This window comes from Pleurodeles waltl, chromosome 1_1, assembly GCF_031143425.1.
Source record: "Pleurodeles waltl isolate 20211129_DDA chromosome 1_1, aPleWal1.hap1.20221129, whole genome shotgun sequence".
NCBI lineage: Eukaryota > Metazoa > Chordata > Amphibia > Caudata > Salamandridae > Pleurodeles > Pleurodeles waltl.
The window spans coordinates 1,004,673,987-1,004,694,752 of NC_090436.1; the positions used below are offsets into that span (position 1 = coordinate 1,004,673,987).

Here is a 20,766-nt window from a genome sequence, read left to right on the forward strand (position 1 = left end):
GGAAGGGTCCTGAATCAATAAAAATCCAACTGCAACGGTTCTGTATTAGCCTTTGTGGCACCCAGCTCAATAAAAACTCTGCACCCGGGTGTTTGTGGAATTTCTAGTAGTTAGCACTGGTAATTTCCTACTTCCCCAGCCCCTGGGATCCTAAACTCACCCCCACCCCTTAATAGGGTCTTATATATTTCTATGCTTTTCCTGCTTGTTGTGGAGTGTATAATAGTGTGTAGATATCTCCAAATGGAGATATACCACTGCTAGTATAACCTTAGTGTTGAAATACAGAATATTTACCTTTTGAAACTCCTGGTGTGGTTCTTTCTTGTGAACAGTTTTGACTTACTATTGTGGTATTGCAAGTGCTTTACACTCCTCCCGGATAATCTTTAGCTGCTCACCACAGCTACCCCTAGAGAGCTTTTGCTATCTGGGCACCTAAACACTATTACTAAGGATTTCCTGGTCTCCATATAGGGTGCCACACCATAGGTGTACACCATAAACTGAACCAGCCTCCTTTAAGTATGTTGAGTGGTGTGAGTTGGAAGATCTGAATCCATTTAAACCATGCCTCTCCGTTCTGTTTCACACTGTCTTTTCCACATCTGTGCTTAGCAGTGGCTAGTGTTAAATAGTACCTGACTGCCCTTTCCGCCCACATGACTTTAACTCATAGGTCCTGCAGTTCTATGACCCTATCAGTTCTCCGTCATTAAATATTTCATGTAGTTACATGCTTGAATCACAATAACAAGCAGTGCATAACATTCAGAGTAAAGTGGGAAGCAGGATCACCGTCACTAAACAGATTGCGAAGTACTGCCTGTCCCCCTGCTGAGTCATCTACTGTGCTAATGTCCAGGCAGTAGTGCTTTGTGAATGCACACCTGTTAATCCAGCCACAGCAAATATCAAGACAGACCAGAGCAGAGAAGTTGTTGCAATACTCCTAGTGGACTGGGCGCTCTCAGCACTTGAGTGGTGGCTTTTCTTTGTGAGTGATGCAGGCTAATGTGCTAGTCCCTGTTTAGATGGGGCCTCTTCCTGGACTCTTTGAAGTACAGTCTATTTTTCAGAAGCACATGTTTCCTTTACCTTGTTTGTGTAAACACTAGTTCACCTGCATACATCAAACAAGTGCAAAGATTTTTCCACAGATGTTGCAGGATTTGTGGAAAAAGGAACTTGGATTGTCAGCCATGATCTAGGCATGTGAACATATGAAAGATACTAACACTGAAGTTGCTGGTAAGTAATGCATTTCGTACATGTGCTTGTGATATACTATCTCTAAAATATTATTGTCTTTTTCATATCTAGGATGGCCATGTGGAAGTTGCTAGACTTCTCCTTGATAGTGGTGCTCAGGTGAATATGCCTGCAGACTCTTTTGAATCCCCGTTAACCCTGGCAGCCTGTGGTGGTCATGTCGAACTAGCAGCTTTGCTAATTGAGCGTGGTGCTAACTTGGAGGAGGTGAATGATGAAGGTTACACACCACTGATGGAAGCAGCCAGAGAAGGACATGAAGAAATGGTTGCGTTACTGCTAGGACAAGGTAAAACTACAGATGTAAATAAGCACATTATTCCTGAAACATGAGTCAGTTGCGCACACTCTGAATATAAACTTGTCGAATTGTACTATTCTGTAAGTATTCACTAAATGGATTTGAGATCGTTATTTTTTTAATGTATTGAAATAAACAGTTTGGACTAAATTCTCTTGAGTCGTGCCCGTCACCTTGAGACCTCTGCAAACCATTAACGAGTACGGAAATATTGAGCACAACTTGTAATACATGTTCTCCTGGGCAGTTAATTCAGTTCATGACTGCTCTTAATCTTCACCACTACATTTGAAAGCAGTGCTTTAAGTTAATGATATCACTTTCAATAAAACCTAAAAAATCTTTAAGCTACTCTTGCTAAGATTGAAGCCCAGAACAAATGGATGCACTATTGCGAGGTTCAGGATGAGTTTAGCCAAGTTTTGTATTTGATATATTGCAGTGTTTTCAAATTAGCGTCATAATTTTGTTTTTGTCCTGGTTTCAAAGGCGCCAATATCAATGCACAGACTGAGGAGACCCAGGAAACTGCACTGACGCTGGCCTGTTGTGGTGGATTTCTTGAGGTTGCAGATTTTCTAATAAAGGCAGGAGCAGATATCGAGCTGGGTTGTTCAACACCTTTGATGGAAGCTGCACAAGAGGGTCATTTGGAATTGGTAAAATATTTGCTTGGTGCAGGTAAGCAAACAGTTGAAAATTCCATGAGCTTAATTGGATTTTAGAGTACTTTCTTTGAGCTTGCCTCTTAAATTAGTTTTAAGGACATACTGTTAAAGACAGTTTTAAATGAATGCCTATTCGGCTTAACTACTTACAAAGTACAATAATCAAGCTGGTGTACATATCACAATCTAAAATTATATTTAATGTGTTTCAAACTCTGGATGAAGACAGTTACTTGCTAAAAAAAAAAAAAAAAAAAGTTTGTTGTAGGTAGCTGGGTTTTGGTTGCAGCACATCCCCACTTTTTTGCCTGTTTTTTTAGATGCAGCTTTGAAGTGCACTGGGTTCCTGCTAACTAGGTCCCCAATGCCAGTGTTCCTTCCCCAAAACCAGATACCTGATAACTTGAGCCCAAAGTGAACAGGCCCTTCAATCCCCTATAAGTTCCCGCAACATGGCTCCACCTGGTACGTAGGGCATGGTTACTGAAGAGGACCCCTCAGAGCAGTAGCACAACTTGTGCCACTCTGAGGGACCTAAACCAACCTTATGCAGACTGCACGACAAGGTGCTCCCAAAATTGAAAACACTACATGGGACATACTTGTGTGTCATGTTCCCTAAAAACACTGCTTGCAATATCTGTAAGACAACCTTAGAGCAGGACTTCAGCCCTAAGACAGGTTGCATTATACTAAAGGTGAGGACATGCGTGCATGAGCAAATATGCCCCTATTGTGTCCTTGTCGGTTCATAGACTTAAGTGAGCAGGGAAGCCATTTTAAGTACACGTGCTGGACACTGGTAAATACTTGTTCCCCGGGTACATGATAGCTTCAATGAAAATAGGGATGTTGTATCAAACATCTCGTATTAATAAACCCTCACAGGTTCCATTGATGGGTTTATTAATACATGCACCCAGAGAGCCCCCCATAGAGGTGCCCCCTGAAAATCTACCAACTGCTGGTGGGCTGACTGACTAGTTTCCACCAGTCTGCCACCAACAGACTATTTTCTGACCCCCAAGAGTGAGAGCCTTTGATCTAGGGCGGTCAAGAACAAAGCAGACTCCGGCAGGGTGTTAATGCACCCTTCACAACAGGATGACCTGGAAATCTTCATCCAAGGCAAAGAACTCCAGCAACCTTTGTATGCAGATCTGGCTTCCCTCAGAAGGGAAATGTCATCCCCCCGCCAGGGCCAATGTGGCCCCTGTACAGGCAGGAAAATGATCTAAGCAGAGGTGTGCTGCATTTGCAGTCTGGACACACCTCTATGGTGACCATCCTGAAATGAATACAGCTTAGGAATTCCACTATCTTGTGTGTGGTGGAATTAGCAGTTCTGGGACAGGGTGATGCCCACACCCCAAATGAAGTGGTCACCTAGGGGGTGTAGTGACCCAGGGGTAGGAAGCCCACTCTTCACTCCCCTTAACATCCCTAACTTTAGGATTTAGAGGACTCCGTGATACCAGAACCACAGATTTGATGGACTACAGAAGAAGGGCCAGAAGAGCTGTGACGAGCAAGACCTGAGAATCAACTGACTTGGCCCCTACCCCGCCTACTTGCAGCCCTCGACAGTTGATCCAAAGATGACTCGTTCTGCAGCTGTTCTGCCTCCAAAAATCCTGGGAGGACTGCCAACACTTCAAGAGGTAACCAGGATCTCCCATGGAGTAGCCGAGCTGCTTCCCTTCAGGTTCCAAAGTGAACTCTGGATGACACTGGACCACCAAAACCCAACACCACTGCACATGTGCCCCCTAGCCTGAGTTGACCCCATGGGATGAGAGTCTTTGTGCCCTCTGGTGTGAGGAACGAAGCTTGCTGTGTGTGGAGGTGCTTCACACTGCCACCCTGCAGGAACTGCAACACTTGGAGGTAAGCCTCAAAGGCTCCTGCCTCATGTTACACTGGCCCAGGGCAATCCAGCTAGAGGAGGATCCCGAGGACCCCCTTGACCATGACTGCCCGGGACTAAGATATCTGTCAACTGGGAAGCGCTGCACTCGCAGCCCCCAGGCCCGAGAGAAACCTACCACCGGTGCAGCAATGATCAGCAGGCGGCCCTCACCCTTGCCCAGTCAGTGGCTTGCCTGAGAATCCCCCTGTGCCCTGCATGCAGCGCCTAAGTGACCCCGGGTCCCTCCATAGAGTTCTATTGACAACCTGGCGCCCTGTTCACACACTGCACCGGGCCACCCCTGTGCTGCTGAGGGTGTGGTTCCTGTGCCTACTTGGTCCCCCCCCAACCCCAGTGGTCCTTCAAACCTCCCTGGTCTGTCCTCCGGCAACGCAGGTACTTACCTGCAAGCAGACAAGAACCCCCCCCCCCCGTCTCCATAGGCGCCCATGTTATTTTGGCTCTTGTTTGACCTTTGCACCTGACAGTCCCTGTGTTGCTGGTGCTGGGGGTTTGGGGTTATCTTGAACCCTCAATGGTGGACTACCTATTCCCCGAAGACTGAACCCGTAAGTTTGCTACTTACCCTCAAAAACGGTACTTTACGTACCTCCACCAGGAACTATTGAAAATTACACTGTCCACCTTTAAAATGGCTTTCTGCAATTTTAAAGAAAATCTTGTACATCAGTGGTTCCCAACCTTTTGACTCCTGAGGACCCCCATTGAATCACTACTGGAAGCCTGGGACCCTCAAACAATTTGTACAATTTAAATTTAAAACATTAAAACAGTAATTCACAAAAAATACACAAACAAGTACACACCAAACAAATACTCGAATTACTAATGATATAATTATTTTATATTGAAAACTTATGCATAAATCAAAACTATTTAAAGAGAAGTTTGCTGCTGCATCTTGGTGACTAACTTTTCATTATTTGGTTTTATTTAGGAAATCTGACTCCTCAGGTCAGATTCTACATTTCCCAAGTGATTTCTGTTTTTATTTTTTAGGTATATAATATCTGAGAAAGCTTTTTCACATAAATATGTGGTGGGGAAAGGAAGTAAAACCATAAGGACCTCTCAAGTTTCCATAGCCTATCAGTCACATGTAATTAATTTGTTTCATAGCACCTCGCATACCAGTGTAGGGGTTTGGAACACTGTTCCAGTGACTACAAGGTGTAGAATTCACGTCATTCTCAGTGGTAGGCCTTTTCTAAGACTGATGGTCTGGAGAAGCACAAACTGAGGATTCAGAAGATAACACAGTAGTTAGCGTTGACTTTATTAAGAATTTATTTCTACGCAAGCAAACCTTTTATTTTTAGCAGCATAAGGATTATGAAAGGCAGAGGAAAAAAGAAACTTTCTAATTTGTACCATGCAGTTTGCATACAACTCTTTGATGGCAATTCATAGCTGACTGTGCTAGAATACGATTGTAACTTATGAACTGCACAGTAACAAAATAATCTCTGTGACAGAAGCAGTAACCCACTGTGCTATGGACATAAAATAATTTACTTTGCATGATACACATTCTCTGCATCAGTTACATTAACCATCTGCCTTAGAAACACCTTAAAAACTGCCACTAGACAAAACTCCCATCTCTCTCCAGCAGGTACATTAATCACCAAAGCTATCTTGACGCTTTTATTTTCACTCAAAGTTGCTTGTTGTACAAGGAACTTTGAAGTGCTTTAACAACTGCTGCACAAATAAAAACTTGAAGGTGATTCTGTCAGGCCTGAGCTGGAGAAGTATCTTTCTGTCATCCCAGGCCTGCGGACTCCCTGGGAATGTGTCACGGATCCCTGGGGGTCCGCGGACCACAGTTTGGGAAACACTGTTGTAAAGAAATGGCTCCCTGTTGCAGTTACCCCCCACTTTTTGCCTGATACTGATGCTGACTTGACTGAGAAGTGTGCTGGGACCCTGCTAACCAGGCCCCAGCACCAGTGTTCTTTCACCTAAAATGTACCATTGTTTCCACAATTGGCACACCTTGGCATCCAGATAAGTCCCTTGTAACTGGTACCTCTGGTACCAAGGGCCCTGATGCCAGGGAAGGTCTCTAAGGGCTGCAGCATGTATTATGCCACCCTAGAGACCCCTCACTCAGCACAGACACACTGCTTACAAGCTTGTGTGTGCTAGTGAGAACAAAATGAGTAAGTCGACATGGCACTCCCCTCAGGGTGCCATGCCAGCCTCTCACTGCCTATGCAGTATAGGTAAGACACCCCTCTAGCAGGCCTTACAGCCCTAAGGCAGGGTGCACTATACCATAGGTGAGGGTACCAGTGCATGAGCACTGTACCCCTACAGTGTCTAAGCAAAACCTTAGACATTGTAAGTGCAGGGTAGCCATAAGAGTATATGGTCTGGGAGTCTGTTTTACACGAACTCCACAGCACCATAATGGCTACACTGAAAACTGGGAAGTTTGGTATCAAACTTCTCAGCACAATAAATGCACACTGATGCCAGTGTACATTTTATTGTAAAATACACCACAGAGGGCACCTTAGAGGTGCCCCCTGAAACTTAACCGACTATCTGTGTAGGCTGACTAGTTCCAGCAGCCTGCCACACTAGAGACATGTTGCTGGCCCCATGGGGAGAGTGCCTTTGTCACTCTGAGGCCAGTAACAAAGCCTGCACTGGGTGGAGATGCTAACACCTCCCCCAGGCAGGAGCTGTAACACCTGGCGGTGAGCCTCAAAGGCTCACCCCTTTGTCACAGCCCAGCAGGGCACTCCAGCTTAGTGGAGTTGCCCGCCCCCTCCGGCCACGGCCCCCACTTTTGGCGGCAAGGCTGGAGGGAACAAAGAAAGCAACAAGGAGGAGTCACTGGCCAGTCAGGACAGCCCCTAAGGTGTCCTGAGCTGAGGTGACTCTAACTTTTAGAAATCCTCCATCTTGCAGATGGAGGATTCCCCCAATAGGATTAGGGATGTGACCCCCTCCCCTTGGGAGGAGGCACAAAGAGGGTGTACCCACCCTCAGGGCTAGTAGCCATTGGCTACTAACCCCCCAGACCTAAACACGCCCTTAAATTTAGTATTTAAGGGCTCTCCCTGAACCTAGAAATTAGATTCCTGCAACTACAAGAAGAAGGACTGCCTAGCTGAAAAACCCCTGCAGAGGAAGACCAGAAGACGACAACTGCCTTGGCTCCAGAAACTCACCGGCCTGTCTCCTGCCTTCCAAAGATCCTGCTCCAGCGACGCCTTCCAAAGGGACCAGCGACCTCGACATCCTCTGAGGACTGCCCCTGCTTCGAAAAGACAAGAAACTCCCGAGGACAGCGGACCTGCTCCAAGAAAGGCTGCAACTTTGTTTCCAGCAGCCTTGAAAGAACCCTGCAAGCTCCCCGCAAGAAGCGTGAGACTTGCAACACTGCACCCGGCGACCCCGACTCGGCTGGTGGAGATCCAACACCTCAGGAGGGACCCCAGGACTACTCTGATACTGTGAGTACAAAAACCTGTCCCTCCTGAGCCCTCACAGCGCCGCCTGCAGAGGGAATCCCGAGGCTTCCCCTGACCGCGACTCTCTGAAACCTAAGTCCCGACGCCTGGAAAAGACCCTGCACCCGCAGTCCCCAGGACCTGAAGGACTGAACTTTCACTGGAGAAGTGACCCCCAGGAGTCCCCCTCCCTTGCCCAGGTGGAGGTTTCCCTGAGGAACCCCCCCCCCTTGCCTGCCTGCAGCGCTGAAGAGATCCCGTGATCTCTCATTGACTAACATTGCGAACCCGACGCTTGTTTCTACACTGCACCCGGCCGCCCCCGCGCCGCTGAGGGTGAAATTTCTGTGTGGGCTTGTGTCCCCCCCGGTGCCCTACAAAACCCCCCTGGTCTGCCCTCCGAAGACGCGGGTACTTACCTGCAAGCAGACCGGAACCGGGGCACCCCCTTCTCTCCATTCTAGCCTATGCGTTTTGGGCACCACTTTGAACTCTGCACCTGACCGGCCCTGAGCTGCTGGTGTGGTGACTTTGGGGTTGCTCTGAACCCCCAACGGTGGGCTACCTTGGACCAAGAACTGAACCCTGTAAGTGTCTTACTTACCTGGTAAAACTAACAAAAACTTACCTCCCCCAGGAACTGTGAAAATTGCACTAAGTGTCCACTTTTAAAGTAGCTATTTGTCAATAACTTGAAAAGTATACATGCAATTGAAATGATTCAAAGTTCCTAATGTACTTACCTGCAATACCTTTCAAACAAGATATTACATGTTAAATTTGAACCTGTGGTTCTTAAAATAAACTAAGAAAAGATATTTTTCTATAACCAAACCTATTGGCTGGATTTGTCTCTGAGTGTGTGTACCTCATTTATTGTCTATGTGTATGTACAACAAATGCTTAACACTACTCCTTGGATAAGCCTACTGCTCGACCACACTACCACAAAATAGAGCATTAGTATTATCTATTTTTTACCACTATTTTACCTCTAAGGGGAACCCTTGGACTCTGTGCATGCTATTCCTTACTTTGAAATAGCACATACAGAGCCAACTTCCTACAACTGTTGTACATTGTTGAACTCAAGTTCTGAGTATTACTATGCAAAGTACCTTTCAATTAATGTACTTACCTGCTAAATGAATCTTGTGGTTCTAGAAATAAATTAACAAAAGAATATTTTTTTTAGATAAAACCTATTGGTCTGTAGTAAAGTCATTGAGTGTGTGTTCTCATTTATTGCCTGTGTGTGTACAGCAAATGCTTAACACTACTCTCTGATAAGCCTAACTGCTTGCCTACACTACCACTAATAGAGACTTAGTTTTATCTGTTATTGCGTCTGCCAAGCCTTTTGGGGAGCGCTTGGACTCTGTACACACTATATCTCACTATGATATAATATATAGACAGCCAGCTTCCTACACCACCCCAGCTAGGACCACCCTTAGGGTGCCCAGAGCTGAGATGAACCCCTCCTTGCAGAATCCTCCATCTTGCTTTGGAGGATAATAGCTAATAGGGTTAGGAATGTGCCCTCCTCCCCAAAGGGAGTGGGCACAGGAAGGTTGTAGCCACCCACAGGGACAATAGCTATTGACTACTGCTCTCTGATCCCTGTGACACCCATTAATCTAGTATTTAGGGGTACCCCTGAATTAAGCTCTTCAGATTACTGGCAACCTAACAAGGAGGACTGAAGAGCCACAGCAGCAGAGGAGACTCCAGACGACTACTGACTTGGCCCCAGCCCTACCGGCCTCTCTGCAGCTTAAAGAATCTTGCCTGCTGCAAGAAGATGACTCGTCCTGCAGAACCAGTGACCGCTATAAACCCCCAGAAGACCGCCTGCCTACCGAAGGACCAAGATCTCCAGAGATCAGGGCCTTGTCCATAAAGAAACCTCCCAGAAGGACTCCAGAGCTGCCCTGGATCTGCGAGTCCTGCCCACTGTACACCCGACGCCCTAGGCCTATGTCCATGTGGCCCACCGATCCAGAGAAAGTACTCAGGCGATTCAGACCTCGAGTCCACCCTGGGTTGACCCCTCCTCACCAATACAATGACTCCTGCAGCCTGCATCCAGAGACCCCGCTGACCGGCAACAGTGAAGATTTCCTGACGCCTAAATGTAATCCTGCAGCCACAGCACCCTGGCCTTGAGAAACCCAACCTACGGTCCAGCAACGTCCAGTGGGCTATCTACTTAACCTGTCCAGCAGTTGTTGTTTTTCTTCAGTCGACTCCCTGGACAACGCATGCAGCAACTTTGTGACCCCTGGGGTTCCCCCCCATTGAAAAGCATTGGGCAACGGAGGCTGTGTTTGTACCCTGCACTCTGTTGCCCCTGTCCTGCTGAGGGTGTTTGTTTGGTGTTGACCTGTGTGCCACCCGGTTCTGATCTAAACCCCCAGGTCTATGCCTGGAAGTCACGGGTACTTACCTGCAAGCTGTTTCTTTCTGTGCGCCCCCTATCTCCATAGGATTTCACTGGGCGTCCAACACCAACTTTGCCCTGTGCACCTGGCCGGCCCAGTGTTGATGGTGGTGCACCCTTGGTGTCTTCCTGAACTTTGCCCTGTGGACACCTTAACCCTCGAAGACTGGAATTGCAAGTCAAGTACTTACATGTGAATTGTGTTGTTACTTTTCCTCCCCTAGGATTTTATTGCTTTCTATGAGAAATTGAAGTGTCCTGTTTTGAAACTGAAGTGAATTCTAAACAAAGTGCATTTGACATTTGAAAGCGATATATTGTTGAGACTGTCCTTACCTGCAACAATGATCCTTTTGGTTCTAGAAATAAAGTAACAGTAAACATTGAACTGGAGTTAGTCATTGAGTGCACACCTCATTTATTGACTGTGTGTGTACAACAAATGCTTAGCACTACACTCTAATAAGCCTAACTGCTCCACCACAATACCACAAAAGAGAGCATTAGCATTATCCCCTTTAGCCTCTGTAAAGCCTCTGTGGATCCACTGGACTCAGTGCACACTAGACCTTACTTGTATATAGTATATACAGGGCCAGCTTCCTACAGGACTGACTCAGCCAGGTTGCTTAGCGGATCACGAATGGTGTCTGCATCTGGAGGTTGCGCAAGGTCTCTTTCAACAGTAGGGAGAACCTTAGATCTGTTCGCCTCCGTAGAGAATTACAATGTCATCTGTTTTGCATGCTGGAGTTTCCAAGATGGCCCTGCAACGCTTCTCATCTTGAGTGGCGCTCAGGCCTCCTGTACTCCTTTCCGTCTGTTCAGAGTTCTCAAGAAAAAGTACGACAGAGCCCAAGTCATCCTTGTGGTCCCGGACTGGGCATGGAGAGTCTGGTATCCTGAGGTACTGAGCATGGCTTTCGAATCTTTGTTCAGACTGCCCATTGGGCCGGATCTTCTGTCACAGTAGAAGGGGAGGATTCGCTACCCTAACCTGTCCAGTCGCCGCCTTCTTGCATGGAGATTGAGCAGCTGCAGTTGACAGTTTTTGCCTTTACTCCCAAAGTATGCAATATTATATTGGAAGCTAGGTGTTCCTCCACCAAGGCGATGTATGCCTGCTGTAGGTAATTGCCTCTTTTTGACGCAATTACCCCCAGTTTTTCCCCTGGTGCATAATGTGATTTAGACTGCTTACCAGGTCCCTAGTGTCGGGGCTCTTTCCCAAAACTGCACAGTTGTTTCCCCAATTGGCAAAACTATTAGCACCCTCTATGTCCCTAGTAAATGGTTCCTCTGGTATCTAGGGCCCAGAGTTCTTAAGAAGGTCCCAAAGGGCTGCAGTAAGAATTGTGCGACCATAATGGACCCCTCACCAAGCACATGACCGGCTACCATTGACTTGTCTTGGTGCAAACAAAAGTGAAAACACGACATGGTACACAGCCTGGGTGCCATGTCCCCTGATACTGCATGCAACATCTGTAAGTCACCCCTCTAGCAGGCCTTAGAGCCCTAATGCAGGGTGCATTATATTACATGTGAGGACTATCTGCATGAGCAGATATGCCCCTGCTATATCTGTGAATTCTCAAACATAGTAAGTGACTAGGGAAACCATTTTAAATGCACGTACTGGACACTAGTCAGTACTGAAGGTAGGGATGTTTATCAAACATCTCGTATTGGTAAACCCACACTGAACCCAATTTACCAATACATGAACCCAGAGGGCACTTTAGAGGTGCCCCCTGAATGCCTATCAGCCTCTGGTGTTCTCACTGATTGGTTTCTGCCAGTCTGCCACCCGAGACACCGTTCTGGCTCCCTAGGGTGAGAGCCTTCTGCTCACAGGAGGCCCAGAACCAAAAGCCTGTCCGGGAAGAGGGTGTAACACCCCCTACAGCTTTCTTAAGGCAGGAAGCTTTAAAGGGCTGCCTGCTTATGAAATGCGACTGTGGCTCTCCTCACAGGAGAGGAAGCCACACCTTATGTCCAGAGCCCATTTGACACCTGGACAAGTGGGAAAATTAGCTAGTTAAGTAGGCGTGCCGCCTCAAGGCTAGTACCACCCCTAAGGTGGGCTGCTACGAGGTGGACATGATTTTTCAGAGGTAGCCATCAGTGAGTTGACATACCTAGGAATTCTGGGAAAGGGTTATGCCCACTTCCCATAGGAAATGGTCCGTAGGGGACATAGTGACCCCAGGGGTCAGTAGCCCATTGGCTACTACTCTATACACCCCTAATACCGCTAAATTCACTATTTAGGAGTGCTCCTGGCACCAGAGAAGCAGACCTAAGAAGACCAAGGACACCGAAAAGCTGCCACAACAGAAGAGGAGAACAGAAGCAGCTGACCTCGTGGCAACCCTGCCGGCCTGTTCTGCAGCCCTTGTCGAAATCTGAGGAAAGGCGACTCGTCGTGCAGCTGCGACTCCAGAAACCCGGGAGGTCTTGTCTGCCTTCAACAAAGTCACCACTACACCTGCTGTCTCTAACCAGACTTGAAGTGGAACACCTGTGCTCCAGCCCTCCAAAGTCCGAGTCCTTTGTGGTTTCACCCCTCTTGATGATGGCTGCAGTTTCTGTATACAGCCCCCCTGTCCCTACTGCGACTGCTTCGGTCACGTAAACCTGACACCTAAGAACAGCTCTACACCCGTTGCACCTGAGCCATATAGAGGATGATCAACGGTGCCTACCTGTGGTTGAGCATCGTGAGGCCTGAGCTCCACTGTTAGTTCATCCCTCCTGGCCTCCTGGCCAGAGCCTGCAGCCTCTTTTTGAAGTGACCAATCCCCATAGGAACACATTGGGCCCCCACACTGTTTTGCACTCTGCATTCGACAGTCCTCATGCTGCTGAAAGTGTCCTGTGGGTGCTACCTTGGATTTTGCCCACTACTCATCTTAACACCGGTAGATTGGTCTTGTAAGTCGTTGTACTCTACCTGTTTTTCCTCCCACAGGATGACATTGCAGAACTCAGAAATTGCACTATCCACTCTTTAAAGTGAAAAAAAATTCAATCTAAAACTGTACTTACCTGAACAACTTTTCTCTGATGCATAAATAAATAGATTCCTGCTATTTTTATAAACTTGTGATCTCCTTCATGAATTGTGTGTCTCATTTATTAACTATTGTGTGTATTTGTAGAGGTCTTAGACTCTTCTGTTAAGCCTAAGGCTGCTTGACCACACTACCTCTAAAAAGAGCACTTTGGCATTGCATACCAAGCCATGTCGACTCACTAGGGAACTTCTGGACCCTTTACACTGTATTCAAACACCACATAAAGTGCCAGCTTCCTACAAAGAAGATCTGGAGTCACGGGCATGTTCCAGGACACAGAGAGGCCCAAATACCTCAAGACCCAGTGATAAGACCTTGAAACAGACTCCCCAGAAGAGGGGATAGTCCTTTAATCCATAGAGACCCTTACCTCCAGACGACATTGCCATGTATAATTGGATTATCAATAAGTCTGCTGATAAGTGCGATGTACAGCTGGAGGGGAAAAAAAAAGCAGTTATGCTTAAGCTTTTTACTGGAGAGTTTACTACTATCTCAAAGTAAGTCAGTATCCCCATTCTTCCAAGTATAATGTACTAAGGAAGAGAGATTTTCAAAGAACTAGAAACATGCCGACCTGTAACACTGATGGCCAAAAAATATAAACGTCCATCTAAGGACCCGCTGGTATATTAGAGGGACAGTACCAACAGACTCTATTTTTGTAGAAAGCATCAGGAAAGGGAGCTAATATTCCCACAACATTTGACCTTCCTCCAGACAAAGAGCAAGAAGATAGACGTGGTGGGAAGAACATTTGAAAGAAGAGCTGCTACTCAGTGGTGCATTGCCAACTCTTAACACCGTGTTGAACAGATTGGCTTAACAGCATTGGGGGGAGATGGCAGAACTCCATAAATATCTCCCTGAGCAATACCAGAGGAGAGTGGCATCCATCAGAGGAGAGAAAACATATGTTCGATGGCATCTGTCGCTGTAGATACACATGTTGTGCATAGCCCGCCATCTGGTGTTGGGTCGGAGTGTTACAAGTTGTTTTTCTTCGAAGAAGTCTTTCGAGTCACGGGACCGAGGGACTCCTCCTCTTTGTCTCCATTGCGCATGGGCGTCGACTCCATCTTCGATTGTTTTCTTTCCGCCATCGGGTTCGGACGTGTTCCTTTAGCTCCGGGTTTCGGAACGGAAAGTTGGCTCAAAATCGGAAAATTACGTCGGTATTGTTGCGTTCGGGATCGGGTTAGATAGCATCGACATCGAATCGAAACGATAACATCTCCGTTGCCCTTCAGGGTAGTTTTCGATCCCCTGTCTGGGCCTGGTCGGCCCGACCGCGTGTGACATCGCTGATGGAACGGACCCCGTTCCAATTCTGTCCTAAATGCCACAACAAATACCCATATACAGACCAACATTCGGTCTGTAACCTGTGCCTGTCGCCCGAGCACAGGGAAGAAACTTGTGAGGCCTGTCGTGCGTTCCGGTCCCGAAAAACGCTCCGTGACCGACGAGCCAGAAGACTGCAAATGGCGTCCACGCCGACAGGACACCGAGAATTCGAGGAACAAGAAGTAGAAGCCTCCTCGATCCATGAATCGGACTCGGACGAATTCGACGACCATGAAACAGTGAGTAAGACGTCGAAGATAGCACACAAGAAAACTGACAAGGCCCAGGGGACGCCACTGCCATCAGGCCATGGCTCAACCCATAAAATCGGTGACCGACCATCGGCACCGAAGAAGGCCGAAATAGTGCCGAGATCGTCCGACTCGGGTCGAGACACAGGCACCCAGCCATCTCGGGACCGAGATAGTGCTGCCGACAAAGATCGACGCCGAGATAGCGGAGCCGAAGCTGCTCGACGCAGAGACAGCGGCACCGAGGAGGATCGACGCCGAGAGGGTTCGACTCCGAAAAAGAGAAAAGTCGCCTCGGAGCCGAAAAAGAGCGTGGACATAGTTTCGGTGCCAAAACGACCCGCAACCGAGCCAACTACCGGTTCCTATTCAGAGGAACAATCACTGTCCTCTCAAATGCGAAAGCATAGATTCGAGGAGGAATTACAATCCACCGAGGTGGACCACACTCAAAAACGGATTTTTATACAGAGTGGAACAGGGAAAATAAGCACCCTTCCCCCTATTAGGAGGAAGAGGAGACTTGAATTCCAACAAGAACCAGCACCACAAACAAAACTGGTGAAGAAGGTAACTCCGCCACCCTCTCCTCCACCTGTAGCTCACATTTCACCGGCACAGACTCCGTCACATTCACCGGCTCACACCACCTTAAGCCAAGGTGACCAGGACCAAGATGCTTGGGACTTATACGACGCCCCAGTGTCAGACAACAGTCCAGAGGCGTATCCTACAAAGCCCTCACCACCAGAAGACAGCACAGCATATTCACAAGTGGTGGCTAGAGCAGCAGAGTTCCATAACGTGTCTCTACACTCGGAGCCTGTCGAGGATGACTTCCTCTTCAACACCCTCTCTTCCACACATAGCACCTACCAAAGCCTGCCTATGCTCCCAGGAATGCTAAGGCACGCAAAGGACATATTCAAAGAGCCTGTCAAGAGTAGGGCAATAACACCGAGGGTGGAAAAGAAATATAAAGCACCTCCCACAGACCCAGCTTTCATCACCTCACAACTGCCACCAGATTCGGTTGTGGTAGGGGCAGCTCGCAAAAGAGCAAACTCTCACACATCGGGCGAGGCACCACCCCCGGATAAGGAGAGCCGCAAGTTCGATGCAGCCGGTAAAAGGGTCGCAGTATAGGCTGCAAACCAGTGGCGCATCACTAACTCTCAAGCGCTCCTAGCGCGATATGACAGAGCCCACTGGGACGAGATGCAACACCTCATTGAGCATCTACCCACAGAACTACAAAAGAGGGCGAAACAAGTGATTGAGGAGGGCCAAAACATCTCCAATAACCAGATACGCTCCTCTATGGACGCAGCCGACACAGCAGCAAGAACAATTAACACGGCAGTAACCATACGAAGGCACGCGTGGCTACGAACATCTGGTTTTAAACCAGAGATACAGCAGGCGGTGCTCAATATGCCATTCAATGAGCAACAATTGTTCGGACCTGAAGTGGACACGGCAATTGAGAAGCTAAAAAAGGACACTGACACTGCAAAAGCCATGGGCGCGCTCTACTCCCCGCAGAGCAGAGGCACTTTCAACACCTTCCGCAAGACAACCTTTAGAGGGGGGTTTCGGGGTCAAGCCACACAAGCCAGTACCTCACATTCAACACTGTCCACCTACCAGGGACAGTACCAAAGGGGAGGCTTGTGAGGCCAATACAGAGGAGGACAATTCCCTAGAAGCAGGGGAAAATTTCAAAGCCCCAAAACACCTACAACCAAACAGTGACTCACACGTCACTCATCCCCTCCACACAACACCAGTGGGGGGAAGAATAAGTCAGTATTACCAAGCGTGGGAGAAAATAACAACAGACACTTGGGTCTTAGCAATTATCCAACATGGTTATTGCATAGAATTTCTACAAATCCCTCCAAACATACCACCAAAAACACAGAATATATCAAAACAACATTCGGACCTCCTAGAAATAGAAGTTCAAGCATTACTGCAAAAGAACGCAATAGAACTGGTACCAGATGCACAAACAAATACAGGGGTTTACTCACTGTACTTTCTAATACCAAAGAAGGACAAAACACTGAGAACAATCCTAGACCTCAGAACACTAAACACATACATCAAATCAGAACACTTTCACATGGTCACGCTACAGGAAGTGTTACCATTACAAGATTACATGACAACCTTAGATCTCAAAGACGCGTATTTCCACATACCAATACATCCATCGCACAGAAAATACCTAAGGTTCGTATTCAAAGGAATACATTACCAATTCAAAGTATTGCCGTTCGGTTTAACAACTGCACCAAGAGTCTTCACAAAATGCCTAGCAGTAGTGGCTGCACACATCAGAAGGCAGCAAATACATGTATTCCCGTATCTAGACGACTGGCTAATCAAGACCGACTCACTGACAAGGTGTTCACACCACACAGATCAGGTCATACAAACCCTCTACAAACTCGGTTTCACCATCAACTATGCGAAATCACACATTCTGCCGTGCAAAGTACAACAATACCTAGGAGCGACAATAGACACAACGAGGGGAATAGCCACTCCAAGTCCACAAAGGGTTCAAAATTTCCAAAAGATTATACAACGCATGTATCCAACACAAAAAATACAGGCGAAGATGATATTACAACTCCTAGGCATGATGTCCTCATGCATAGCCATTGTCCCGAACGCAAGACTACACATGAGTCCCTTACAACAGTGCCTAGCATCACAATGGTCACAAGCACAGGGTCGCCTTCTAGATCTGGTGTTAATAAACCGCCTAACATACCTCTCGCTTCTATGGTGGAACAATATAAATGTAAACAAAGGGCGGCCTTTCCAAGACCCAGTGCCACAATACGTGATAACAGATGCTTCCATGACAGGGTGGGGAGCACACCTCAATCAACACAGCATACAAGGACAATGGGATGTACATCAAAGAAAGCTGCATATAAATCACCTCAAACTACTAGCAGTTTTCCAAGCATTAAAAGCATTTCAACCAATCATAACTCACAAATACATTCTTGTCAAAACGGACAACATGACAACAATGTATTATCTAAACAAACAGGGGGGGACACACTCGACACAGCTGTGCCTTCTGGCACAAAAAATATGGCAATGGGCAATTCACAACCACATTCGCCTAATAGCACAGTTTATTCCAGGGATCCAGAATCAACTTGCAGACAATCTCTCTCGAGATCACCAACATGTCCACGAATGGGAAATTCACCCCCAAATTCTAAACACTTACTTCAAACGTTGGGGAACACCTCAAATAGACTTATTTGCAACAAAGGAGAACGCAAAATGCCAAAACTTTGCATCCAGATCCCCACACAGGCAGTCTCAAGGCAATGCCCTATGGATGAACTGGTCAGGGATATTTGCGTACGCTTTTCCCCCTCTCCCTCTCCTTCCATATCTAGTAAACAAATTGAGTCCAAACAAACTCAAACTCATAATGATAGCACCAACATGGGCAAGGCAACCATGGTACACAACACTGCTAGACCTATCAGTAGTACCCCACGTCAAGTTGCCCAACAGGCCAGATCTGTTAACACAACACAAACAACAGATCAGGCATCCAAACCCAGCATCGCTGAATCTAGCAATCTGGCTCCTGAAATCCTAGAATTCGGACACTTAAACCTCACACAAGAATGTATGGAAGTCATAAAGCAAGCTAGAAGACCATCCACTAGACACTGCTATGCAAGCAAATGGAAAAGGTTTGTTTGCTACTGCCATCATAATCAAATTCAACCATTACACGCATCTCCAAAGGATGTAGTGGGTTACTTACTACACTTACAAAAATCGAACCTGGCCTTCTCTTCCATTAAAATACACCTCGCAGCAATATCTGCATACCTGCAGATTACCCATTCAACTTCACTATTTAGGATACCTGTCATTAAAGCGTTTATGGAAGGCCTCAAAAGAATTATACCACCAAGAACACCACCCGTTCCTTCCTGGAACCTCAACATCGTCTTAACAAGACTCATGGGCCCACCCTTTGAACCTATGCATTCTTGCGAAATACAATTCCTAACCTGGAAAGTTGCATTTCTCATCGCCATCACATCTCTAAGAAAAGTAAGTGAAATTCAGGCGTTTACAATACAAGAACCTTTTATCCAACTACACAAAAATAAAGTAGTCCTAAGGACCAATCCTAAATTTTTGCCAAAGGTTATTTCACCGTTCCACCTAAATCAAACGGTAGAGCTACCAGTGTTCTTCCCACAGCCAGATTCCATAGCTGAAAGGGCACTACATACATTAGACGTCAAAAGAGCACTAATGTACTACATTGACAGAACTAAAAACATCAGAAAAACTAAACAACTGTTTATTGCATTTCAAAAACCTCACGCAGGAAACCCAATATCGAAACAGGGTATAGCCAGATGGATAGTTAAGTGCATCCAAATCTGCTACCTTAAAGCAAAAAGACAACTGCCCATTACACCAAGGGCACACTCAACCAGAAAGAAAGGCGCTACCATGGCCTTCCTAGGGAATATTCCAATGCACGAAATATGTAAGGCAGCCACATGGTCTACGCCTCACACATTTACCAAGCACTTGTGTAGACGTGCTATCCGCACAACAAGCCACAGTAGGTCAAGCCGTACTAAGAACCTTATTTCAGACTACTTCCACTCCTACAGGCTGAGCCACCGCTTTTGGGGAGATAACTGCTTACTAGTCTATGCACAACATGTGTATCTACAGCGACAGATGCCATCGAACTGAAAATGTCACTTACCCAGTGTACATCTGTTCGTGGCATCAGTCGCTGAAGATTCACATGTGCCCACCCACCTCCCCGGAAGCCTGTAGCCGTTTGGAAGTTAGCTTCAACATTGTACATTTGTAAATATATTAAATCTTAAATAGGTACATACTTATTCACTCCATTGCATGGGCACTATTACTAACAAACAACTCCTACCTCACCCTCTGCGGGGAAAACAATCGAAGATGGAGTCGACGCCCATGCGCAATGGAGACAAAGAGGAGGAGTCCCTCGGTCCCGTGACTCGAAAGACTTCTTCGAAGAAAAACAACTTGTAACACTCCGACCCAACACCAGATGGCGGGCTATGCACAACATGTGAATCTTCATCGACTGATGCCACGAACAGATGTACACTGGGTAAGTGACATTTTCATTCCAATACTTGTCTGAAATCAGTACTAAATGCTGCATATTCTCCAGGAGCCACCCTTTGAAGATGCGCTTGGCCAAGGGTGTCTAGATTCAAGAGTGTGGTCAAAGCTAATATAATTAAAACCCCTTTGTAATGGAGAATTTAGGAAAGTGCTCCTTTTTGACATGGTCCCCCCCCCCCTCTTTTTGCCTGGTATTTGATGCAATTTTGACAGAAGTGCATTAGGTTTCTGCTAACCAGGTCCCCAGTGCCAGATCTCTTTCCCTAAGATTGTGCAATTGTTCCCCATTTGGCGTTGCCTTTAGTACCCCTGTAAGCCCCTAGTAAATTATGTTCCTGATACCTCGGGCATGGGTACCACACAGAGGCCATAGGTCCTGCAGCATGTATTGAGCCACCCTAAGGGACCACTCACCACACTCATGCAAGCTGCCATTGCAGGCTGTGTGGCATGTTTGGGACAAAAGTAAAGACATGACGTGGCACACATTCTGTTTGCCACACCTGCAGACACTGCTGGTAATATAACTAAGTCATCCCTACAGCAGGTCTTACAGCTGTTAGAGGTGCCTTATGCTAAGTGTGTGGATATATCTGCATTCGCAGATATACCCCTGTGATGTCCAAGTCAATTCTTAAGACTTTATAGGTGAACAGGGAAGCCATCCTAAGGTATGTACTGTTCTCTGGCACTGGTCAAAAAGTTTCCCAGCTAAATACTGAAACCTATGGTGGTTGGTATTAAACACCTCGTATTAATTAAACCCACACTGATTTCAGTGATGGATTTATTAGTACATGCAACCAGAGGGTAC

The 20,766-nt window shown here is 46.8% G+C and overlaps 1 protein-coding gene across 6 annotated transcripts in view; it reads left to right on the forward strand.

The window, feature by feature from the left end:
• The window catches only part of LOC138291300 (ankyrin repeat domain-containing protein 17-like), a 1,121,799-nt gene that overhangs the window by 200,895 nt on the left and 900,138 nt on the right, over positions 1-20,766 (forward strand). For all 6 annotated transcript variants that reach the window (XM_069230308.1, XM_069230310.1, XM_069230309.1 and 3 more), the window contains exons 8-9: positions 1,324-1,561; positions 2,063-2,254. In XM_069230308.1, the coding sequence (XP_069086409.1) occupies positions 1,324-1,561; positions 2,063-2,254 (430 nt within the window). The remainder of the gene's footprint in view (positions 1-1,323; positions 1,562-2,062; positions 2,255-20,766) is intronic.